At 39.9% G+C, this 25,394-nt stretch overlaps 2 protein-coding genes across 2 annotated transcripts; both read left to right on the top strand.

The window, feature by feature from the left end:
• Nucleotides 1-7,722: 7,722 nt before the first annotated feature.
• mnx2b (motor neuron and pancreas homeobox 2b) lies at nucleotides 7,723-12,950 on the top strand. Its single transcript, XM_018683715.2, has 3 exons — nucleotides 7,723-8,948; nucleotides 10,216-10,376; nucleotides 11,769-12,950. Exons 1-3 carry the CDS (start codon nucleotides 8,516-8,518, stop codon nucleotides 12,180-12,182), a joined length of 1,008 nt encoding a protein of 335 aa, XP_018539231.1. The 5' UTR covers nucleotides 7,723-8,515; the 3' UTR covers nucleotides 12,183-12,950.
• Nucleotides 12,951-17,800: 4,850 nt separating this feature from the next.
• On the top strand, nucleotides 17,801-25,104 carry atic (5-aminoimidazole-4-carboxamide ribonucleotide formyltransferase/IMP cyclohydrolase). Its single transcript, XM_018683716.2, has 15 exons — nucleotides 17,801-17,971; nucleotides 18,173-18,299; nucleotides 18,454-18,597; nucleotides 20,092-20,180; nucleotides 20,349-20,500; nucleotides 21,649-21,805; nucleotides 22,501-22,626; nucleotides 22,715-22,822; nucleotides 22,915-23,000; nucleotides 23,100-23,189; nucleotides 23,264-23,389; nucleotides 23,520-23,612; nucleotides 23,703-23,885; nucleotides 24,410-24,565; nucleotides 24,741-25,104. Exons 1-15 carry the CDS (start codon nucleotides 17,953-17,955, stop codon nucleotides 24,858-24,860), a joined length of 1,776 nt encoding a protein of 591 aa, XP_018539232.1. The 5' UTR covers nucleotides 17,801-17,952; the 3' UTR covers nucleotides 24,861-25,104.
• The last annotated feature ends 290 nt before the right edge of the window (nucleotides 25,105-25,394 follow it).

Genomic DNA, 25,394 nt, shown 5'->3' with positions numbered 1-25,394 from the left:
AAAAGAAATCTGCCTCTGCTATTCTCTCACTATCTTTCACTGTGTGTCTGCCGCTCTCCACTCAGTAACCTTTGGTTAGTGTGAACAGGTAAATTGGGCAATAAGAAGACATTACCTTCGTGCTAATGGCAGGGGATGATTTCCTCAAAGCAGGAAAGCAAGGACGAAAACATGCTATCATGAGCTGTAAGCCCCATGCCCAAAGTAGCAATCAGATGAAGATTTAAATGGCTCACACTGGACTGAAAGACAGTGTATTTATTACACTTTATACAGCTGAAACTGAGTTGATCTGAAGGCAGGAAGAGAGAGAGCAAACAGCCAACTGGCGGAGATCTTCAAAGCACTTGATGACTCTGAATATCCTCATAAGTGAGCAGATAATGCATGGTGGAGAGGGACAGTGAGATAGCAGGGTGAAAGTAATGATGTCTTGTTGTGGCTGATAAGGTGTATTTATCTCCTATCTCCCATGTCTATGCACAATGGGGCCCTTGTATGAGCGATAGTAAAACGCAGGGCTGTTAGACGGACCGACCCATTAAATGGTCATAAAACTCACACTGGACTGGATTATGCTGAAAGGAAGCTTTTGTTTCCAGTGTGGAAAAAATAAACAGGTGAACAGGGAAAGAGATCGGTGAGCTGCATGCTTGGAATTCCCCAATTTAGATGCTAAGCAGACTCTGAACCCATGCTTGTGTTTTTTTTATTTGCTTTACCCCTCTAGTGGTTTATTAAGCTGCAATTGATTAGCTAAGATCATAACTGAAAGATGCAAAGGAGCTATTCAGATCAGATAATGTGTGATTACCCTTACTACACATCTCTACACAAGGAGTGTTTAAATCATTCAATCCCATTTTATAATCAGAAGATTTACCCATCTATCTTTGAAACTGCACGATGCAAGTTTATGTTTCAGTTTAACAGTATTCAATTTTCTTTTTGCTGTGTCGCTGCTTGTGTAACTAAAAGTGATCATGATCACTAGGAATTGATGTTTCAAACAGATGAAACTGAGAAACTACTGTAGGCACAGGTAAAACATGTTGTTTTGTTCCTCTTCTGACTATATACTTCAGCAGCATCTGTTGGACCATGTGAATATAAGTTCTTCCGATGTTGGGCTGTGGCTGAGTTTAGGGACACTTTGCTGTCCTTTAGACCATATGTGAGTTGGTTCTAGGCCACATATGCAAGGTGTGTGTGTAAGGTCCAGGAATTTGTTTGAGTGGTTTGTAACTGATCTTTAAAATGACACATGGGGGCATTTTCTGATCTGATGCCCCAGTTGGCAGGATGACATAATTTGTTTGCGTCCTCCAAACCGTTACAAATCACTGCAGAAAAGTAAATCTGCTGTATGAACTGCCAACACTACAGTTATGGCAGAGGCTGAAAAACAACAGTTAGGGAAAGATTATGGCTTGAGTTAGGGAACAATGCTTAAAAGAAAGTAATATTTACTCTCAGTTGGAAACAGGAAACAAACAGCAGTCCCCTGTGCTGAAGTCCAGTGTTTTTGTCAATCCGTGCATCCACCCAGACCTCCTCACTGTGCAGACTGTACTTCCTCCCTTGCTCCCATCATAATTACTACAGCTGACGGCTTTGTCACTTGAATGTAAATATATGTCAGCCCTTCTTGTCAGACATTACAAATTTGGCATAATGCTGTGTGCAGGATGAGGAAACTTCACATCAAGAAACTCCCCCATTATTCCAACTGGGAAGCAAGCATCCACACGTTATTCCTACGATTGCCCCCACTGCTAGCTTTGCAGTCACACCAGACAAACAGGCTTACATGCCTACTTTTGTTGTGTTATGTACCATATATGTATGTGGTACATGGACTGGTTTGTAAATAGATGAAACCAGATACAAAGAAACTGTAGACGCTTTAACATTAGCCAAATCGATTGTATTAGGGTTGATATTTTATCTTACTTGGATGTGTCTTTTTCAACACATCTGTGGTTCTTTTCAACAAGATTTAGTTTAAACATTTAGTCAAAAACCAAATGGATAATTCAGAAATACTGTTGCTTCTGTGGTTTTATTCATCAGGGACATTAACTCTAACACAACACTGCTGGCCTACATTTAGCCGATGTGTTTAAGTATCATTTTGGTTTTTAAAATGAACCTGATTTTTGTTGTTTTCCTTGTAGCGCTTCCCGGATGAAGCAAGCAACTTTACAAAAAAGACAGTTTAACTAAAGCAAACTACATCACTCTCAGGCTCATCTCCTGAAAATGCTGATACACACCTGATGAGAGAGAGAGGAGTGGGAAGGAGCCAAAGCAGCAAAGACACACAAAGGGAGATTCACATCCTGTGGGGTAGATGTCATATGGCAAAGCTCAATATTGGTTAATAAATGATGGGTACAGGATACAGAGACTCAGAAGAGAAGTGAAACTCTCATAAATTACTTTTATCTCTTTAATGAGACAACATTAATTTTGGTCTCAAGGTCTGGCAGAAAGTGAGCTGATTTATCATCTGCCTTTAACGTTGTGGGAATTAGTCTAATTACCAGGGGTATGGAGAGCTGATTTTCACTTCACAGAAAGTCCATTGTGCACCTGAATCATTTATCACAGCTGCAGTCTGGACATTGTATTCCAGGCCTGATGGGAAAGCCAGTGTTGGTCAACAGCATCCCTGAAAGCTACATGTGTCACAGCAAGGTTGAAGGAAGTGCAGAGACAGGAATGTGCATATGTATTTAGGTTGGATTCTGTTTTGTGTTATGTTAAGTTGAGGATCACAGTTCGTATTCACAACTAACTTTGAGCAGTTTATCGCCAAACACCAGTGACAGTAGCTGTAGTTATGAAGAAACAAAACTTCCACTGAGCGGCTCCTGCATGAATGCTCCTTGCCTTCAAAGGGAAAAGTCTGTAATAAAAGGAGACAATGCACAGTAACAAAAGTTTAAATGAAATGCAAATCTCATGAATAAACTATAAAGGCACTCTGTAGAGTGCATACCTCCACCAAGGCCAAACAATCCTACACATCTGTCTTGCTTTCATCTACTCCCTTAACTACATCTGCGCCAAAATTTAATGGGTTCCTCCTCAATCCATGCCCCATCCCTCCACCAGATTTGGAGCAAATTGGGTCAGTACGTTTTGTGCAATCCTGCTGACAAATAGACACAGGTGCAAATAAAAAGCCAACATTCTTTCTTTTAGTAAAATAACAAAATAATAGCTCAGTATAAACCCAAATATACTGTATTAGTGAAGAAATAACACACTCACAGGGTTGCTCCTGCAAATGCCCTCTGCACCTGTGTAACATCATCACCAATGTCATTAAATGACAAACATGGTTTCAACAGTACACTCTTGTGTTGCAATCTACACTGCAGCCCTGCTACACACTTGTATAAATCTATATTTTGTAAATGTAAAAATGTGAATACACTGACCTCGCACGTGTTTAAAGTAATTTAATGTTATATATGCAGCAAAATCTGTTAAAATAAATGAAGTAGACGTACAGCTCACAGAAGGGCATCAAGTACAGTTTGAAATAAGATGATAGCAGTACTCCCTGTTGTAACTGGTTATAACACCTAAAATTTCTCCTTTACATACATCTCCTTTACATCTCCTTTACAGAAGGCTTTACATTCTTACAGTGAAACTGTATTTACCCCCATAAGAACACAGGAACAACATTACAAACACATAGGAATCATAACACCAGATATGTCAATCTGCACCCTTTAAAATAAAACTATCTGCTTAATCCACATGGGATTTACAGGGATGTACAATGCTCTATTCATAACATCACACTGCTTCACATAAACAGACACACACCACCATTAACGCAGGATAAATTCAACACATCTGGAAAAACAAGCAGCTTTCAATGTATCAATGACAGTTTGTTAATGGTCTGTTGTATGTTGTGGACATGAAGACTTTATTTCAGCTCCTGAGTTTTCTTTAGTCTTATCTATCAACAGCATGAAGGGTCTTATCAGTAAGTTAAATAAAGCAGTGAGGATCAGTGACCCAGTGGGAGTCAGGACTGTGCTGACTAGGCCAATGCACAGAGAGCACAACCAGGGTTAGTTTTAGGACAGGGCAAGCTGTCTCAGAGCTGTGGTAATGATTGAAAAATTATGCCCATAATTGCTGATAAGCTCTTTAATGTTTCAGTAAACTCTTTTTGGCCGCTGAGTTTACTGATCCATAACTCGTCGATAAACTCTGGCTTTGTAGTGCAACGTCAAGACCCAGCGGCTTCTTTGAACCAATTGTCCTCTCATGGTGTGAAGGGTGTGCGCTGCGTTAAGAAAGTTCTACAGAGGGTTCAAGAGGGCATGTGCATGTGAGGACATGTGTGACAGAGGAAAGGAAAGGAGGTAAAGGGAGTTAAGGCTGGTCAGATCACATTCAGTATTAAGAGACCTTCCACTGATATTAAAGAAAAAACTTACAGCAGAGTTAACAAGTCCACTCTTGCTGTTGCTGTTGTTTTTGACTTGGCTGTGAGCATTATCCACACTACTGAAGCATCCATCAGCAACATAGTAAATCACACCAGACCCTTTGTGCTTCACTGTGGCTGACCCTGACCTCATGACATGAAGATTCTTTCCTAATGGATCAATATAGGATCACATAACTATCTTTGCTGCTTATAGCTGTGAAATACAAAGAGTTGACAGGCATGCTCCCATCTCTGTGAGGCTGTGCTCAGACGCAGTGGTGCGTTGAGCTAAATGCTAATGTCAACATGCTAGCTAACATGCTAATGTTTAGCACGTGTACTCATCTTATTTTAATGTGTTACACCAGCATTTGGTTAGCATGTTGTCTGCATAGTTGAGGCTGATGGGAATGCTGTTAGTTTTGCAGATATTTGGTCATAAACCATATTTAGCCAGAATTTTAACCTGATGATGGTGATATGGATGAAAAGTGAAAAGTTCTAGTAATCCATCCAGTAGTTGCTGAGATATTTGAGTTTGGGCCAAGGTGGTGCACCAGCTGACGATGCAGCACCGGTAGCATGGCTAAAAATGCTTGACTTAGATATCTATGTAATGTCCAACTACAAATATCTCAACACCTGAGTCATATATCTCCAGTTTGTCATTTTGCATTTTGAAGGGCAAGTTGCAGCAACTTGTTAAGTTCAGTGTTGTCCATACATGGACAAAGGTTTATATTGTACCAGCAGACTCACTAGAAAACTGACAGGAAGGTGGGGAAGATAAATGCTCATCTTGGGCTGCAAGTTGGCAACACTGCTCCAGGGGCACTGTAAAGCTGGACGACCAATACATTAAAGCAGGGTCACCTGCATGTCTGTTTGTTGATTGACTTAAGTTCTGTTTAGCAATTTGCAGCACTTAGGTTCAGTATCAGCTAATATAATTTTTGCATTCATCTTTTGGCCCTGCCTTGACTTATTTCAAAATACAATTTCAATATCTTAATTATTTTTTTGTTTTTCTTACATTGTGCATTTTCCTGATTAAAGTTCTGCCTATTGAAATGAACTGATACAACAAATGTTTGACCTAAAGGTTCCCAAGCAGGTTGATGCAGCCAGGAGTCCAGCTTTTATTTATTCAGTTATTTACTTAAAAACTTGTTTTATCAGTTTGAATTATTTTGGGCCCTGGATATCCACAACGTTTTGTCGTTCTCTGATGCAGAGATAAATTAGTAATTTATGGTTGGCTGTATGGAGCGTTTTTCTGTTTTAACTATTAAAAATGACTAATATTGGACTAGCGTGGCCTCAGCACACATAGCTTACAGCACAATTTGATCCCTTCAAGGAGAAAGACAGACGAAGCCAGCTGACACTGGAGGCAGGGGCACAGTTTCAGGCACTGATTCAATTTAATTTGTGCGCCTCTGTCAACAGGCCCGGGTGACGGATTTACCCGCGGCCTGGCTATTTAAATTACTTTCAAATCATAAAAGCAAGGAAACGTGGCATCGGAGGGGAAGAGGTGGAGAGAAACAGGCGGAAAGCAGCACTGATTTCCCTGGAGCAAATTACCTCTATATCAGCGCCGGAGACAGGCGGTAATCTGCCTGACAGAGAGCCGAGGGGGGCGAGAGACATAGAGTCACACTGGTGAAGGAGAAAGAGAGCGAGAGAGGTGGGCGGACCTGCAAGACCGCTCCAATTTTCTGGAGGTCAACTACACGCGTGCACACGCACCGGCCAATTACATATCATGAGTTTGGGGGGGTTGGGGGTGTCTTCAAAAGACCCCCCCACTCTTGTAGTGTTTTATTCATATCAGCAGAATGGATTTCAATTTCCTGAGATACCGGGTTAGAGGTTTTTGGGTGGAGCTGCAGTTTGGATTAGGCTGTAACACTGTGACATCTAAAGCAAAGACTTGCACTGGCTGTTTGTTATTGGAGGTGTTTGGCCGCTGATGAAGTGATGAAGGTCTGCTCTGTTTGTCTGTGGAGCAGACCTTCATTTCATTTCAGGAAAATGTAATCATTACACCAACAGGGCAGCAACTAATCCTTATTTTCATTAATAATTAATTTTATTATTGTTGTTGTCTTCGATAATAATCTAGTCCCTACAATCCCACTTAATATTAAAATGCCCATGTAAATTCTCAGAGCTCATAATGGTGGTGGTGTTAAAAGGTTTTGTCTTGTCCAACCAACAGTCCGAAGCTCAGATATTCCGTTTACTTTCATAGAAGAAAAGCATTAAATATTCACATTTGAGATGATTGTATTAGTGCTCCGAAAATATCTCAGACTATAAACCAGTAAATGATAAAATTGTTGTCTGTTAGGGCTGTTTCAGTTGCATCATCTATCTATTGTCTAATGTGTGTGGTAAACCTCAGGATTCCAGTATTTCTTATTCTTATTGCTTACCAAATTCAATATTGATTACCTTTAGGCGAATGTAAGTAAATAACGAATAAACACAATATTCAGTATTTTCTCATCGGATATATTTGAGACATGCCTGAAACAGTATTCAGACATTCATGCTGGGAAACAAGATTTACAAGAAATATAATAATTATTATTATTATTATTACTGTTAACTAAAAAAGCAACTCACGAATTTGAATTAATAATTACAAATTATAGAGGATTTTATTTTGGAGCTCTGTGGGCTGTGGTTGTAGCCTCAGTTTATTTTAAAACGACGTTTGGTTTGGTTTACAAAACAATGACTGAAATGTTGCATTTTCAAAACAAATACATAAATAAATAGTGGCTACAGTGTATGGGAGTTCCCACAGTCAGGTGTTGATCATAGTGTTGGCCTCTCAGCATGGTTCGTTAAAAGTCTCAGATAAAAGGCGTTGTCCTAATTGAACAAATTGATTTTGTCTGCTGCACAATTACATTCGCTTTTTAGACTTTATTGTTCTGTACCCTGTTATGATTATTAATTTGTATTGTGTTCAACTGACAGACGTGATGCAACCACGATGAAAAGAATAAAGTCAGACTCAGCTGATTTACCTCCGCTTTCTCGGGTCTTAAAATGGCATTAGTTCACATTAAGCAGAAGGCCAATTAACTTATAGCCTCTTCTGCCAAGTCATTACACTTTTATACGGTTTGTGTGCAATTCTTGATCGTAAACTTTAATGGCATTGGTGTGGCCTTAGTATGAGGATGAAGCAAGCCTTTATTATTAATGATTTAAAATCTGGACTGGACACAATGTTTTTCTTTTTTCTATCAAAGGGACCCAGTAACAGTAAGACAGATGAAAAACAGCCAATATTTGTTGCTAAGGTGTGGAGGATGTTTGCCGCACTAATAATTAGTTTGGACAATCAGAGCGGCTGTGTATAATTCTTTGTTTATGGCAAGGTATGGCTGCAATCTGCGGTGAGTATGAGGAGCTGGCAGTAAGATAGATACTGAAAATACAATTGCCTAATCTTCTAATGTACCTCCGCGCTTTGATGCAGTTGAAGGTGTTCGCAGGCGGGACAAGGGTTGGACATTACCTCACTCTGAATGCTTTCTGGGGGGAGAAACGAGCGAGTAATTAGCTGATTAGAGGCCCGTCAGAGCAGCTCAATCTGCAGCCAATCCCAGCTCAAGGCGGCCTGCAAGGGTGGAGAAGGAGGACCGATGAAGTCAGACTCACACCTCTGTAGTTTGAGAAGTTGGTGTCAAACGGCAGAAGGGGCCCCAGTGTTGCAGAGTGACATGTGTAGGTCCAATTCAAGTAAATAGATGCAGGGATGCGCATGAAAACGTCAATAATTTAAAGTGCCTGTCGAGAAGTAAGTTTTCTAAAGATATTAGTCCTCACTAGTTGATAATGCTTTTTTTTTTTTAGCTTGAACTGATCTGTCCAGCTTGAACTTTTATGAAAGGATAAGGAGAACATATGAGTTTGTGACTGGAAGAGGCTCCGCTGTCTGCGCGCAGACGCACGGCACAGGTGTGCACCGGCCAAGCTCGACGCGATCGTTTCTTTAAGACTCAGTCTCCCCGATTTGACGCCATCATGGAGAAATCGAAAAACTTCAGAATTGACGCCCTGCTCGCGGATGAGACCAACCGGGGAAGCCGAGACCTCTCCCCCGGTCTCAGCAGCGACAGCCCCGCGGGCAGCCCAGTCTCCTGCCGCCGTGCGGACACCCCGTCTCCGCGGGCCTCGCAACTTCAGACCGGAATAATCCCCAAGCCGGGTATCCTAAACCTCCCGCACCCAGGACTCGCCTCGCTGCCCCAGGGGGCGATTCCCGGCATGTATCCTGCACCCATGTACCCATTATCGGCGTTGGGTGGCCAGCACCCCGCGTTCGCATACACCGGTTTTACACAACTAACACAGAGCTATCCGGAGCACCTGAAGGCAGCAGCCATGGCGGGATCTCTGCCCCTGGAGCACTGGATCCGTGCTGGGATCATGATGCCAAGACTGCCAGATTACAACTGTAAGTATATGATAAAATGATGTAAAATATCCTAACTAATTAACTAACCCCAAATTCAAAGGGCAAATAAAGTGTATGAACTGTCAGGTGCGAAAATATAGAAAGACTGACCTAAATGTGTGTCACTTGTGCACATGTATGAACCGTTTTCTTTATCAGTTTTCCCTGGAAGGTAAAGGATTTAATCAGATCGTCTGACTTCTGAAGAACTGCACCGCTGAGGTGTTGTAAACCCACTCAACAAAAGTTAATTTTTAACTAAACTCCACTTCTATTCTATCATCATTATTATTATTATTATTATTATTATTATTATTATTATTATTATTATTATTATGTAATCATGTGATAATAATGAAATAGGCCTCACAGATAATTCTCTTTTTGTTGTTCATTTATTGTTTGTTTCTAAATGATTCCACTGATTTAGGATTTAAATCATTTCACTAATTAGCGAGATAATTTCGTCTCCGTTTCATGATTCAAACTGAAAAAGTACTGTCGTAAATTAATTCCAAAGTCATTATAATTAAAATTTACAACTTTAATTTACATTAAACTATTAACCTCTCAATGCCATGCTTTGTATAATATTCTGTTCAAGGCAATACCAGTTATATATTCATATATTTATGTTTAATAACAGCCCTGCATTGTCCCGTACAGTTTAGGCTACAGTGGCCTCAGTTTACTTCTTATCTGTGTGTCATATTTTAATTTTGGCCCATTTATTTCTCTATAAACGCCAGCCCGATGAAAATTGTCTTTGTGTGACGAAGAAACTATAAACAAACACCTAAAACGTTCTGTAGTTCATCAATAAAATCCCAAAAGCCTTCATTGAATTTTCATTAAGTTAATGGCATGCCTGTGTTTTTATGGCCTCTGCGCCCGCTTCTGCCGTGTCCCCCCGTCAACAATAAACTGGAGTAAAGCTATTATAGTTAATGATGGCCAGAGAGTGCGGGCATATGTGTGCCTGTTCCCACCCACAAAATTATATTGAACTTCCTGTGTCCTTGGTATCATATAAATTAGACTATAGTGGTGTCTGCTTAAATATCTCAGGCTCATTTGAGTCTTTAATAAAGGTTAAATATCTTCAAATATGTTGTAGTTGAATTATCAAAACAAGAATATTGAGACACTGTTAAACATTAAAACTCCACTGAAAAACCAAGTGCATTCATGAAGCTCTGTATCACATAAGAAGTAACTTGTCATAAAGTAACCACACAGACTGATAACTTTGCTTTTCCTCCTCTAGCGGGCCCTCAGTCTGGTCTGTTGGGGAAGTGCCGGAGGCCCCGCACTGCCTTCACCAGCCAGCAGCTCCTGGAGCTGGAGAACCAGTTCAAACTCAACAAGTACCTGTCCAGACCCAAACGCTTTGAAGTGGCCACCTCACTCATGCTGACTGAAACACAGGTGAGACAGACCAGTCCAATTCACCATAGTAATGTAACCCCCAAAATAAAAGAAACTAACTGCAGCTACAGCACACTCATCCAGCCAGATCACTGGAATTTAACAGGCGTATACTTAAAGAGCAGGAACAATTTTTAGATAACACCTGCAGGTAACAGAGTTTTGATTTATTTAGTTTTATTATTTAGTTCTTTATTTAAACAGGAGAGCCCAGTTGGAACTGAAAAACTCTTTTTCCAATTGCGTCCTCGTCAAGATATGCAGTAATAACAACAACTTACAAACAAGCATAAAACTGATAACATATGCCACAAAATCATAATAAAACAGAAATACAGTCATGAATAACATCTCTAAGACAATCATGTAAAAGATTTCATCCTAAAAGCAACTTAAATAGCACCTTAAAAACATCCAAAACCATCAGTGGTGTGTAGTGACACTGACACTGTTAAATGTTAAATTAAAATATACCTTCATTCTGTGAAAGTGTGTGAAAACAGTGGTTCATTGCTCAACTACTTGTGACCTGACGTGTGCTAAAATGTCACCTAATGTATGGATTAAAAAAAGAGGATTATATTATATAGAATAAAGGAAAAATGAGTCATGTCGAGGTTAACATTGTACAACAGACACTTTGCTTTATGCCTCCACTTAATGTGGTTTGATTACTGTGGTGATGTTGATCATGTGAGTCTGAACCAGTGAGTTCCTCCAAAAGACTTAAACTTTTTTACATTTACATTTGTATTGCTCTGCGTTTAATGGGTAAGATTTAACTGTTGTTTTGTGTTTCTATTTTAATTGCGTGTTCTTACATTATTCAGGCAGTGCTGATGAATTATAATTAGAGTATATTTGTTTCTAAATAGCTGTATCTTCCAGGTCCACAGCACAAACCAAACAATCCATATAGTGTATTGTTTTATAACAGGGTTTATGCTTTTATTACCAAATGTCTCAAGTAGGTGTAGTGTATGAGCATTCATCCTAAAAGATAAAGATGAGAAAGAACAAAAATAATGTCTTTTTATGAACTATACATCATGTTTGAGTTGTGTTGGAAGTTCTTTGCTTTTACTTGAAGTGGATTTGACTCACAAAAATACCTTATTTACTCTGTAGTTTCAAAGGGAAAAGAAAAGTTAAGGTCTAAGAATTTTTTGATCCAGATGTTTTTAAATCATTTAAATTTCATTTGTGGTGTATAGTCCAGAGTCACAGGAACAGCACTGGGAAAACTATGAGAACATTGGTAGAAATTCTAAGGGAGAGCAACTGAGGAGGAATCTCTCTTCCAGGGCTGAAGATGTAATAACAAAAATATGTCTATTCCTAAATGTGAACATCTTTTGAACTTGTTTTCTCTGCTCTGTCTCCTTTTGGCAGGTCAAAATCTGGTTCCAAAATCGTAGGATGAAGTGGAAGCGTAGCCGGAAAGCGAAGGAGCAGGCCACAGGGTCAGCCCAGTCTGAGGCAGAGCGACTACGCAGCGGAGGCAAAACAGCCACCGACAAAACCGATGAGAACAGACGAGCTGTGGATCCGGATGACGGAGGGATTGACCTCGACATGGAGGATGGAGAGGAGGAGGAAGAGGAAGAGGAGGAGGATGAGGAAGAGGAGGAAGCCCGGCATGGTTTTCCTGTTGCTATGGGTAACGGTGTTGGGATGCCACAATCCACGGACTTCTTGCAGCGTGGCACCGACGTTGGCTACAATCCCCACAGCCCCTTCTCTGATGAGGAGCTGGAGGGGGTGCAAGTTGGAGGAGGTGACAGGAAGATCGGAGCAGGACTGTGAGGAGACACCCAGAAAACACTGGTTTTGGTTGGACATTGGGTCATGTCTGTGTTTGTGGACACTAGAGAAGACAAGTTTCCAAGCCTAAAGATCTTTGTCCAGTCTGCTCTGTGAATGTAATGTGTTCCAATCTGGACATTTGTTGGATTCACTAATAATTCACACAGCCACCAAACACACACAGGATTATGACACAAACATACTGTATAAACTGTCTGTGAATAAAATCATCTTAGTACTGTACATTTCATAGCATGCTGTAAAAAAAAGGTGTTCATTTTCTCCCTACATTTAGCTGCTGTCATGATCACCTTGGCCACCTTGTCTTTGCTCCATCTGCTTACAGTTGGAGCTCCACCCAGTGAACACACATGGCTGCACAAATGAAGGATGTGAAGTAAGACAAGTGAAGTGTTCAGACAGCGTGAGAATGTACAGTAGGTGCAGCCTCCACTGCGTCACAAAGACACGAAGAAGGTGAAGTTAAACCAGCTGTGTGGTGTTGTGACCGAAGAAACAATACAAGCTTAAAAAGATCTGCTGCTTCTGGATGTTTTTTAAAATACTCTGCAGAATATCCCATGTATTACATTTACTTTTGTGCATTGTTCTCGATGATGTTTATGAATTTGTTCCCGTCACCTACATGTAAATGAATTTAATTTATTTGAATGATCGCAAAGATGAATCATACATGTATTTATCAGAAACTTATTTGTGGTGTAGCTGTGAAATAAAAAATGACAGCAAAAAAGAAATAAAAAAAAGAGCTGAAAGATAAATTAACTTTTGACCGTTGTTCCTGATTAGTATGCCCCAAATGTGATAACAAAAAGCACATTTTCATATACATATATATATATATAGCAACAAAATAAAGTGTTGGAACATAAGATCAAGTTTCATGCTAGCACCTCTGTGCAGCAGAACTGAAAGGCCCAGCAGCACTATGAGGTAAATGCTAATGTCAGCATGCTAACTTGCTCCCAATGACAATGCTAACATGCTGACATTTAGAGGGTATAATCTTTACGATGTTTGTCATCGTAGTTTCGTGTGTTAGCGTGATAATATGTGCTAATTAGCACTAAACACAAACTACAGCTGAGGCTTTGGTCATAATTTGGCCATAAACTGATAAAGAGGAAGTTGTGGCCTAATGATAGTGCTATATGAAAAGAGGGGATCACAAAACAGATCACAATTAATCTTAAAGGGGACATGAACATCTGTACCTGATTTGATGGCAATCAATCCAACAACTGTGGAGAATTTTCACTCAGAACCACATACATGTTGCAAGAGGGAAAAGTCAGAGATCACCAAAGTCAGTAGGGTTTATCCTCTGGGGGCAATGAATGTCTGAACAAAGTTTCATGGCTATCCATCCAATAGTTGTTGAGATATTTCAGTCTTGTCTGGCAGACATTACCATTAAAGAGCCCATTAGGACCCCACTCATCAGATAACGATCCATGATTTCTTTAGCAATCCCACTTTTTCCTTTCACTTCTCTTTCCAGGATGGTCATAGCCACCGAGCTGGCTCTGGTAGCAAAGCGAAGTACTTCTCAGTTCACAGTTTTAATTTATTACAAAGGCTCTCAGATATTAATTACTCGGTGGGGTTTACTGATAGCCAAATAATTAAGTTAATGAAGAGGAAGTAAAGCGATCAAAAGCCTGATGGTGATGTCACACAGGCCCATTTTAATTTCCAAGAGCAATAGCATGATGAGTGTATGTAACTGCAGAGGGGCCTTTTATTGGGTCCCCATGTAAGGCAAATGATTAAAGAGCAGATTGGAGGACAGGCAGTATGGTGTCATTTAGCCCCTTCTCAGACCACAGTCACGTATTTATATAGTGATTAAATGTATTCTTAACTGGTTGGACGGACACAGGCTGTTGCAGGGCTGTGCAATGACTGGAAGTGCCTTTAAACACTGATGGCACTTTTAGCGGAGACTTTATTGTGGCAATATGAAGAAGCTGAAAACTGAAAACAATACGAAAGTGAGGAGAGTATTAAAAATAGGTTTTATCAAAAACTATCATATATCATCTATGAAATTGTTCATTATATTAGATCAAATTTTCATGGAGTAGAAACCATCAACTGCATGACAATTAATGTGCTAATGAATCTTACCCGTGATGCTTGGCTTCACTCTCACATGAACAAATCAATATACAGTGAGAGAGCAGATAAAACAAATCACATTGCACAGGCTTGTTGTGAATGCAGTTTCTCTGGGTTTCAGTATTCGTCCTGCATGTATCAGGACACAGTATTGATTACTGCACAGTTCAGTACAGTGATTGTCCCACAGACTGTATTATGTCTGAATGGCATAAATCAATATGCATTTCTTTTCCACATCTTCACTTTGGTGTGAATGTAATCTGTAAGGTACCTTTATTTAATTAAGTTTATCAATTTGATTGCTCTGCTATCTAAAGGTATGAGCAAATACAATGATTGAATTTAAAAGCTGTCATATGCAAAATCATCACCATACATTCATGGCTATGTGACTGAGTATAACACCTCAAACAGCTTTACAATCTGTCCTAACAACAGACCCCATCAGTCATGGGTAAAAAGGAAGAAACCCCAGGTAGAGCCATGGTTGGGTTCAATATGGCAGATTTATCATTTCCCCTATCACCCAGAAACCAACCAGTGCTCGAAAGCTGAAATGAGTAGTTGATCAGTCAACTGACAAAAAATTATTTTGCAACAGTTTTGATCATTTTGGCTTAAGGGAATAATGATGGAATAATACCACATGGCTCCAGGTTTTTGTGTGTTATTAACTTGACACACTGAAAAAAGAAAGCAAATTTATCAGACAAAACAACAAATAAGCATTTTATAAACTGTAAGCCTTAAAACTAAAATGTCACACCGGGTCCTTTTTCAAGGCTGCATCCTCAAAATGGAGGATGAACCCCAATATAGATGATATTCTGCTTTAGTGGAGCCAATTTCTAGTAAGTGTATGTTAGTTGAAATGATATAAAAAAAACCCCGCCTGCTTTGCCCAGTTGGTAATCCAGTTTTGGGTAGAGCAGCAGAGGGATGGGAAAATGAAGATCCACACAATAAGAAATGTTAAAGGGCAACTAACTTGTTTGCAGTGTAAGAGCTAGACACACAGTTGTTAATGTGAAAGCACAGCTCTGACCAACCTGCTTAAGGCCTATCACTAATTGTTCATTAAGGTGAGGCTGCAAACACATGCAGCAGCATCAAATAACCAGTTCAATTCACTACATTATTCCTTCCAGTTACACATTTAACTTGAAGGGCTTCAGAGGAGTTTTCACTGACATTTTTAGACTTGATTTAATAGGAGAGAATAGAATACATAACAAGCTTGCAGACTGAACCTCCATCAAACTGCAGCTTTTAATTTGGCTGATGAAAAATCATGCGAATCAATAGGACCTCATTTAGTTGTGTGACTTGTCAGCTCTATGACAAATGCCATTTGGCCTGTTTTATGACACAGGCCCCCCGACACAGTACAAAAATCACAGCTAATTGATAAGGCAGCAGAGCAATATATGGAGGTCATTGATTCCGTTTCTCTTCTAATTTAATCTGAATACACCAGTCATGTTGATTAAAAATTCCCTGCATAAATTACAGTTACTGCTGATAATGCTGTCAGTTTTCTCAGCAGCTGGCCCGACAAAAGTGCTGACGGCCTTCTACCTCTATTCTTTTTTGAACCAATAATGCACAGAGAGCCTGTGTCTTTCTATAAAAATGTTTCACTGTCTATTGAATCACTCAAGTCACCCCTGAGATGTCAGTTCAGCCCTCAAAGGCAGAACGGTTACCAGAAACCCCCATTTTCATAGTTAGACAAATAAATCGGCCTCTTTTTGCTTTGTTGGATTATAAATCAGGGGCCCCTTAAAATATTTACACCCTGTAGTTTAATCAATCAGGAAAATGTCAGGCTCATTACGTAAATATGAACAGATTGTGCGATCTTTTAAGGTAATCACACGTATTGGTGCAGGTTTCCTGGGGCCTTGTCCTGTCACTTAACTAATGGGCAAGTAAGGGAGTGAGTGACGGGGCCCAATAAATTTACATCTGTCCGACTTAAAATGCTGTTCGAAAGCATGAAAAAGGCACTGTTTTTTTGCCAATAAAGTTTATTGAAAAGGCGTGGCGGTAGGGGAATGTATTCATGAGCGTCATTTATTGTTGCAGGAAATGTATGTTACAGGTGTTTTAATAATTATAGCAAACATAGTGATGTTCCTGGCCCTATATGGCGTCAGTATAACCTTCAGTTCATGCTGATCAGCAAAAAGATTTAACCTGCACCAAACAAGGAAAACTCTAATGTTTTATTGGAGCTTAAATCAGTTTTATCTGAAAATAAACACTGCACAGAAAACATAGCCGGAGTCCCCCAAGAACTGTGAATTAAAAAAGAGGGGGGTTGTATTTATCATAGTTTTTTGATAAATAAGAGCATAATTAAAGAGCAGAAGATTTTCAGATAATCATTTAAAAGATAAAATATGCACAAAATTTAGTCATCAGGAGAAAAAACATTGCTCAGTCTCAGTCTTAAAAATAGAAGTCCAAAGAGTCAAAAGCCCAGACACAGCTCTGCACACAAATTTTTGCTGGCCTGTATTGTCATTGAATTTTACCATATTAAGCTGTTATATCTAAAGACAAAATATGGGCCTAACATATAAAACTGTTATCTTCTACAAGTGTCACCAGAAACATTAGGGAGAAGGAACTTCCAGACATCTACTAAGCAGACTTGTATACATACGTGGCCCATGTCTGCCCTCTTGTGTTCAAATTAAAGAACACACAGTTTGAATACAAGAGGAAGAAGACAGACATCAAACTGGGTTTTTATGAAGCTTCTTAAAACATACAGTCCATGACTTAAAACATAATTTGTTTGTCTCAGACATGTGATAGTATTAAAAGAAAAAAAGGAAATTAAAGCTGCATATTAATAAGTCAGCATCTGTGAAATCTGGTTGAGTGAATTAAATGATATTAAATGATCCTCACATTAACGGTCTGCGCCAGTCTGCATTAATTTGAACTGGATCATTCCGTTAAGTTAAGTCAACTTTTTATTTATGGAGAGGCACCTTTATGCCAAAGAACTGAGGCAAAATAAAAACTGAAAAGATGATATCTACAGTTTAATTTTTACTGGTAATACCTACAATAACATTACTTGTTCCAGTAAAACAACTGATGTGTTAGTTTATTAAAATGATAATGGAGATATTTGCTATTGCTGTTACTGTTATTCATTTTGTTGATGTAGACAACCTGTGTAGACAGTATGCATGTTGTATGTCTTTGTCTCTTTGCAGTTTTGTATGTGTCTGTTGTAGTTGTGCATGTCTTTATAGGCGTTTGACTGACTTTCTGGCAAAAAAGTGAAAATCAGGCCCATTCAGTAATCAATCTATGCTGGTGCAGTTTTAATATCTCCCGTGCATGCGGATGAAAATGCGCATTTTCTGCGCCACACTGTTCTTCCGGGTGCGCCCGTGTGTCGGGGGCGGGCCGACCTCAGCGGGGCGGGTGTTTCTAGTTTTTGAAGCACATGATGAAGCAATGAAAAGCTTGTACAGTTGATTCAGCCTCGACGGTCTTGAACTGCGGCGTTTGCAGTGTTTGCAAGTGAAACTGAGAGAAGAGTGAGCAGAAAGCCGCCTGACATCCACGCACACCACGGACTGACACTGTGACTCAGATCATGGCCTCCTCTGAGCTTGGTAAGAGTTTTTCCTGCAGATTTAATTGATTCCCTGTCGCCATTATAAAGTTTTGTTCTGCGACATGCAGGATGCTAGCTCCCTGGCTAACATTAGCCAACGTGGTCAGCTTTACCCTTAAACACAACATTTACCTCTCGTTTGTGTCTATAAAAACGAGTGAGGAGGTGTGTTATGTCTCCCGTTTATCTCTCCCTGCAGCACTTTTGAGTGTTTCAGACAAAACTGGACTGCTGGACTTCGCCAAAAGGCTGGTGAATGTGGGACTGTCTCTGGTCGCCTCAGGTGGCACAGCCAAAGCCCTGCGTGATGCTGGACTGGTTGTCAGGTGAGTTTTCAGGTAGTTTTTACGATAAAAATTAAATCCATTGCAGATTTCTCCATACACACACTACACACACACACACACACACGTTCTCAAAGTCTTGTAGCTGCCTGTGGATGTCTCTCTCTAACGGGTCAGTGTGTGTGCTGTGTGTCAGGGATGTGTCTGAGCTGACTGGACACCCAGAGATGCTGGGAGGCAGAGTGAAGACCCTGCACCCCGCTGTCCATGGAGGCATCCTGGCCAGGAAAACCCCCACGGACACCGCAGACATGGAGAAGCTGGGCTACAGCCTGGTCAGGTGAGAGACTCACTGCAGAGTACTGTAAGCATTTAAAACAATAATACACACAGAAACACATATTTTAAACTTCTTTGCAGCCTCAGCTGTATAATAGCATGGTGTATATTTATATTTATTCAAAATGGAGGAGAAAGGGGCTGAATTAAGGATATTTACTTCATAGCATAGTTGAATCAAAGAGCATCCATGACCTGTGACTGCAGATCACAAGCTAACACGGTTAGAGTATAAATTTGAATGGTGCCATTAGGAAGCACGTGTAGTTGATTTGGCAGCTGGTTAATTGGAAAACTGCTGCTCTTGCTAAAAACATGTCTTGTGACTCTTATTTGTTCAGGGCTAGGAGACTGTGACTTGATCACAGATGTCACAGTCGTCTCACTGGTAAATTTGATTAAGGTCTGATAGAGACACAATTTTACTGATTAGATATTGATTACTCAACACATATGATGGAAAAATCAAAAGTTTCTGTGTTTTTGTGTGCATGTGATAAAGAGGTTGAAAAGATTGTCTGATAAAAGTGGAAGAAAATTCACAAAATTGAACCCACTGTGACTGAGCATATTTGACATTTTGGCAAAAAAAGAGACTAAAACAATTATTTATCAAAATGATTGGTCACCTAATTGATTAATTGACTGTACCACAGGCTGGTTGAATAATTTACAGAGTTTATATCACAACTTAACTTATACAGGGGAGCAAGAGATTTAGTTCAAGAGATTGTTATTCACAATTAGTTGCAGGATGCAGTATATAAAATATAACTGAGAAAATACTCACATTACAGTCACAGACAGAAGTGTAGACAGGGGTGGGAAAACAGCTTGAGCATGGTAATCAGTAATCCTGCTTCAAGGCAGATTGTGGAAATGTGTGCTGTTGTGGAGCAGAGAGCATTCTTTAGTTTATTCCATTTAAGAGGCTCAAATAAGCTGAGTGCAGATTTTTCATGAATCTGGTGAAATTTAAGGTCACTGTAGCAGAAGGTTTTAATAGCTATCATCCAATGTAGACAAAAGAAACTTACATTGAACAGTCGGTCACTTACTTGCTAGTAAATTCGAGCACATGGCTTCTCATGACACCCGTGTTCTTTGTAATCGCCCAAAGACATTAACTTACTTTTTGCAGGCTAGCATTACTTCTTTAACTTCCATCAAAAAGCTTTTTATTAATGACATCAATGGCTTTACACAGTGTCCACTAATAGTAGAAAATACTAGTCATTTTTAATTCAGTCTGTCACAAAGCTGTGACTCAGAAGTTGCACCGCTGTCAGACCTAACTCTGTTTATTCTCTAAGAAAGCTAAACAGTGTTAATTCTGTGCAGCATGCTAACGTAAGAAGACATAATGTGGAATTAAAGGCACATTTTGGTGAAAAAAATGTGACAAAACAGTTAAATGTGAGAGTGAGTATGATGTGTGTGTATGATGTGTTTGTTGATGAGAGTTAATTTAATTTCATTGCTTGCTCTTTTCAAGAGTGGTGGTGTGCAACCTTTACCCATTTGTGAAGACCGTCTCTAACCCAAATGTTACAGTGGAGGATGCTGTGGAGCAGATTGATATTGGTAAGCTGAATAGTAGCTTTAGAATACTAAAACAACAATGCTTAATAAATGTGTAAATAATGCTTATAATACAGAGAGTACCAGAGGATTCATGCCTCCAGTTGCATCAAAAAATCCAGTTTATTCTCCATGTTCTCAGAACGCGCCTGTGTTCTTCTTTCTTCCCAGGTGGAGTTACTCTGTTGAGAGCAGCAGCCAAGAATCATGCTCGAGTCTCTATTGTGTGTGATCCTGCTGACTATTTGCTGGTTGCCAATGAGATGGAGAGTTCAGAAGACAAAGACACAACCCTGGAAACACGCAGAACTCTGGCCCTCAAAGTGAGTTTGTTTCCCCATTTCAACTTGCTAGTATGTGGGAGAAATTTACTCCTTCCCAAACCCAACTCTACTCTGGATATCTGAGGGTTTTATACAACTTTAAAGCTTTATACAAATTTGAAGGGCTCTGAATATGTTCTAATCTTTCCCATATATGAAATCAAGTTACCAGTATTTGTGTCTTTGTAATATTCTACAAGTCTTATGTGTAATTTTAAGTCCATGAATTTAGCGAGTTAATTGAATATCTTTGGGACTGTGGGTCTGACATTTCAAGCTGTTTCAATATTTTGCTGTGATCCTGACCTGAAGTTATAACAAGTGCAGTTTTAAAGTTGGAGGGACTTCACTTGTGTGTTGCCACCATCCTTTCCTGATCTTCTAATCACTTCTACCTCAAGATATCCGTTAATCCCGCCCTGTTACTGTTCAGACTTGTTCCAGTGAGTAAACTGTATCTCAGTTGTGAGTAAAGGTTGGCAGTTTGGAATAAGATGTGAATCACACCTTTGGCTTTTTCAAGGTATGAACAGGCCTCGGTCTTAAAATGAATAATAGTAATGAGGGACTGTTAGATTCTTACAAAACATAAGCAAGGGCCAAGAAGCAAAGTCAGTTAATATAATAAATATGTTACCCATATCTGATGAGTGTCCTTGATCATCACTATATTGTATCTGTCTGATTGGAGCCTGGTCATGTTGATGTTGTCAGATAAAAATGCATCAAGGTGGTCACCAAGGAATATGCTGCTGTGCTCACTTGTATTTGCTCAGAGGTGAGGGTCAGTGACAAAGTCCAGTGCAGGGTTTTTATCACAAGTGTTGAAATATGTGTTTAGGTTACAGAGTTTAACATTTGATGACCTATGAACTTTCACCTGGTAGTCAGACTAAACTGCATGTTGAGTTCAGTAGGTACATTTTACCTAAACCTATAAATTGTGTTGCTTTACTTTGGGATGATATGTACTCAAATAATGTAGAAGTAGTCATCATAGAAAATACTCATGGACCTGTATTAAATTTTTAATTGTCATGTGACAAGTTGTTTTGAGGTTTGTAACTCTGGCTTTGGTACAAACCAGAGGATGGTGCATTTGTGTATTTTCTCTCATCCAAGTGTATTTTATGTTGTGTGCTCTTCAGGCCTTCACACACACAGCACAGTATGATGAGGCCATATCAGACTACTTCCGCAGACAGTACAGCCGTGGTGTTTCCCAGCTGCCGCTGCGTTATGGCATGAACCCCCACCAAGCACCCGCTCAGCTCTACACCCTGCGCCCAGCCCTCCCTCTCAAAGGTAACCCCAGACCCTAAATGTTTCTGTGTTAGCATCATCTAGTGATTTGTCTTTAAGATAACAAAATTTGGGACACTTACTTGATAGATAGATGATAAGATTGATACCACTATTGGTAATCTGTTAAATATGACAGGATAGGTTTACAATTAAACTAACAAGATATAACATATTAATTAGTGGGTTTTTGAGGTGATTGTAGTCAGATTTTGTTACCTTGTTATTTTGTTAAACCTGGTCAGTTTTTTCCCTGTGCTTCCTAAGCAGCTGTAGCCTTATATTTAATGGACAGACATGACAGTTGTGTCAATGTCCTCATCTAACTCTCCTCTAGAAAATAAACAAGCCTGTCTCCCAGAATGTCAGACTTTTGCTTGAACATTAATATAGATGGGATACACTCATACTTATCCTCAAACTTATCCAGACCAGTGAGTGCAACAGAGATAAAGAAGTAGGTCACCAAAGTTTAGATGACAAATACAACAACAGTGGTGCCCTGTCAATACCCCTGTCTGCGTAAAATGACATTAGATGTTAAAGAACCCCTACTAAAAGAAATAAAACTGTGAAATAGAAGAACGTATTTCTTTTGACAGCAAAGTGTAAAGCAAGGAAATAGAGATGATTCAGTTGCATGAAGTAGTAGATGAATGCAGAGAGCCTTAAATAATTTATTTTTCTCTATTTCCCAGTGGTCAATGGTTCCCCTGGCTTTATCAACCTATGCGACGCTCTGAATGCCTGGCAGCTGGTCAGAGAGTTAAAGAGCGCCCTGGGCATGGCTGCTGCCACCTCTTTCAAACATGTCAGCCCTGCTGGTAAGACAAAAAGAGACATGCAGACACCCTCTTAACAATATAAGTGAGGACTTGGAGATAAATGACATTTCTTACTTTTCTTCTGAAGGAGCTGCAGTAGGAGTTCCTCTTACTGAAGAGGAGGCCAGAGTTTGCATGGTGCACGACATGCTGAAGGATCTCACCCCGCTGGCCACAGCCTACGCCAGGGCAAGAGGTCAAAAATTTTGAACCATACAGTGCATTCTTCTGAGTATTTTGTATCTTTAGCTTCACATGGAGCTGTATTAACTCTCTCTACATCCCCAGGTTCAGACAGAATGTCTTCTTTTGGAGACTTTGTTGCTTTGTCAGACATGTGTGACGTTCCCACTGCCAAGATTATATCAAGAGAGGTAGAGCGTCAAAAATGAATACAGATCAGAAAAGCAAGTTTTTGTTTTGTTGCTTCTGCATCATTTTGTTTAACCATGATTCGACTGAATTTCTCTCAGGTGTCTGATGGTATCATTGCTCCTGGTTATGAGGAGGAGGCACTCAAGATCCTCTCCAAAAAGAAGAACGGAAACTACTGTGTGCTGCAGGTGAGAGATTTTGACAGTTGTCATTTTTGTATTTAAATAAGGATGATTGTTGACTTGGTGTGTTTTTGTCCCAGATGGACCCAGACTACGAACCCGACGAGGCTGAGGTGAGAGTGTTGTTTGGTCTCTATCTCAAACAAAAGAGGAATGGAGGGCTTATCGACAAGGAATTCTTCAGCAACATTGTTTCCAAGGGCTCAGTGAGTCACTATCACTATAATGACTTTCATATTGGCTCATCCTACATGTAATTTTCAGTTATTTAATTATTTGACGAAATCCTGTCTAAATGACAAGTGTTCACCCTTTGATTGTGTCTGTGTCCACAAGCTCTCTGAGGAAGCTGTGCGTGACCTCACTGTGGCCACCATCGCTGTCAAGTACACCCAGTCCAACTCTGTCTGCTATGCTAAAGATGGACAGGTAAGACCAGGCAGGTAAAGAGGTGAAGAAAGGAATCTGAATTAGCCATTAGCTTTTCACTAATATTTTCTCTCATCTGTATATTTACAGGTTATTGGTATCGGAGCTGGTCAGCAGTCTCGTATCCACTGCACACGGCTTGCTGGTGACAAAGCTGATAACTGGTGGCTGAGACACCACCCTCGTGTCCTGAACATGAAGTTTCGCAGTGGTGTAAAACGAGCAGAGATGGCCAATGCTATCGACCAGTATGTCAGCAACACCATTGGAGAGGTGAGTGGGTAACAAAGGGAAACAAGGCACTTAAAGTTTGAGCATTAAGTAAGTTGCAGTTGTAGTATTTTCATCATAAAATACCTGTGATTAAACTTTTTCTCATTGGCATTCAATATATTTGCAGTGTTCTGTATTTGCTTTCCCCTAGTGGTTATTGGCAAAGTAAAATATATATAAATACATACATGTTCATAAGTGAACATGGTTCCTTTTACAAAGTCTCTGGTGTTATACGAGACGTCAACACTAAAATTCCACATCAACAATTTTTTTTATAATCAATGTCATCTATTATGTCAAATAATCGTTTCAGCCCTAGCTGCAAATGCAAATGCAGAGCTTTTGTTGGCAGTGGATACATTTAATTTCACTTTATTTCTTCACTTGGGTAGATCATTTCTAAATGTGGCCAGAATAGTTCATCTCGGTCTACACTGTGCTGTCTGAACAGTCTTAACACAAAATATGCCAAGTTTGAGACATTGAAGATAAATGAAAAGTCCTGTATTCTGTGTTTACAGGGTCCAGACTTGGCAGTCTGGAAGTCGATGTACGAGGAGGTGCCTGAGCTTCTGTCAGAGACTGAAAAGAAGAACTGGATCAGCTCCCTGCAGGCCGTGGCTGTCAGCTCTGATGCCTTCTTCCCCTTCAGAGATAACATTGATCGTGCCAAACGGGTAAATATCACATACCTTTCACTAAAGCATGTGTTTATACTGTATGCACTTGGTTAAGAAATTGCATGTGAATGCACCTGCTGCTGTAATCTTTTCACACACAGAGAGGTTAACAACAGTTTGGAAAGCTTGTCAGTTTTACTAACGTTTCTTCCTTTCCTGTGTCTGTCTGCAGAGTGGTGTTGAGTACATTGCAGCTCCGGCAGGCTCTGCTGCTGACGAGGTTGTGATTAATGCCTGTAATGAGCAAGGCATCACTCTGGTGCACACCAACCTGCGGCTCTTCCACCACTGAGCACCTCAACATTTTTACAGGTGTTCTTTAAATTCAGCTCACAGATTTGCTTCAGTCGAGCATCAAAATCTTTTTCTAACTCACATTCCCACACTCATCATGTCAAAGTGTAGAGGTTACAAATGCACTGTTTTGTAGCACATTAACCGCATTCCTGACATGTCATCCTAACGTTACAGAGAGTTAAAGTAACTGTTAATTCTAGGTCAATCACATTTCAGCATGAAATAAACTGTAAATGACAGCTCATGAGTATGTTGTCTGTTTTTAGACATGCTAGCAACATGGTCACTTTGGTCCAGACTAAAATATCCCAATAACTATTTGACGAACTGTGGGAGACTGAGGAGATGGTGTTTGACCCACAGGCGGTGGGTGACCTTAGGTTGCACATGGGAAACTCACTTGATGGGACTGTCACTTGTGCCTGTCAGTGAACAGGGATTTGTGAGATAAAGGTATATTACAGTTCATCCTAAACATTTGACGTTAATTCATAATTTCACTTTAATGTAAAGACATGGGCATGCATAC

The sequence above is a fragment of the Lates calcarifer genome, linkage group LG2 (assembly GCF_001640805.2).
Source record: "Lates calcarifer isolate ASB-BC8 linkage group LG2, TLL_Latcal_v3, whole genome shotgun sequence".
NCBI classification, from domain to species: domain Eukaryota; kingdom Metazoa; phylum Chordata; class Actinopteri; family Centropomidae; genus Lates; species Lates calcarifer.
This window is presented reverse-complemented; position numbering and strand designations above follow the sequence as displayed.

Coding starts and splice junctions, on each gene's coding strand:
- mnx2b (XM_018683715.2), top strand. CDS start 8,516: ATGGAGAAATCGAAAAACTTCAGAATTGACGCCCTGCTCGCGGATGAG. Junction 8,949..10,215: donor AAGACTGCCAGATTACAACT/GTAAGTATATGA, acceptor TTCCTCCTCTAG/CGGGCCCTCAGTCTGGTCTG. Junction 10,377..11,768: donor TCATGCTGACTGAAACACAG/GTGAGACAGACC, acceptor TCCTTTTGGCAG/GTCAAAATCTGGTTCCAAAA.
- atic (XM_018683716.2), top strand. Junction 21,806..22,500: donor CCCAGCCCTCCCTCTCAAAG/GTAACCCCAGAC, acceptor TCTATTTCCCAG/TGGTCAATGGTTCCCCTGGC. Junction 23,886..24,409: donor TCAGCAACACCATTGGAGAG/GTGAGTGGGTAA, acceptor CTGTGTTTACAG/GGTCCAGACTTGGCAGTCTG.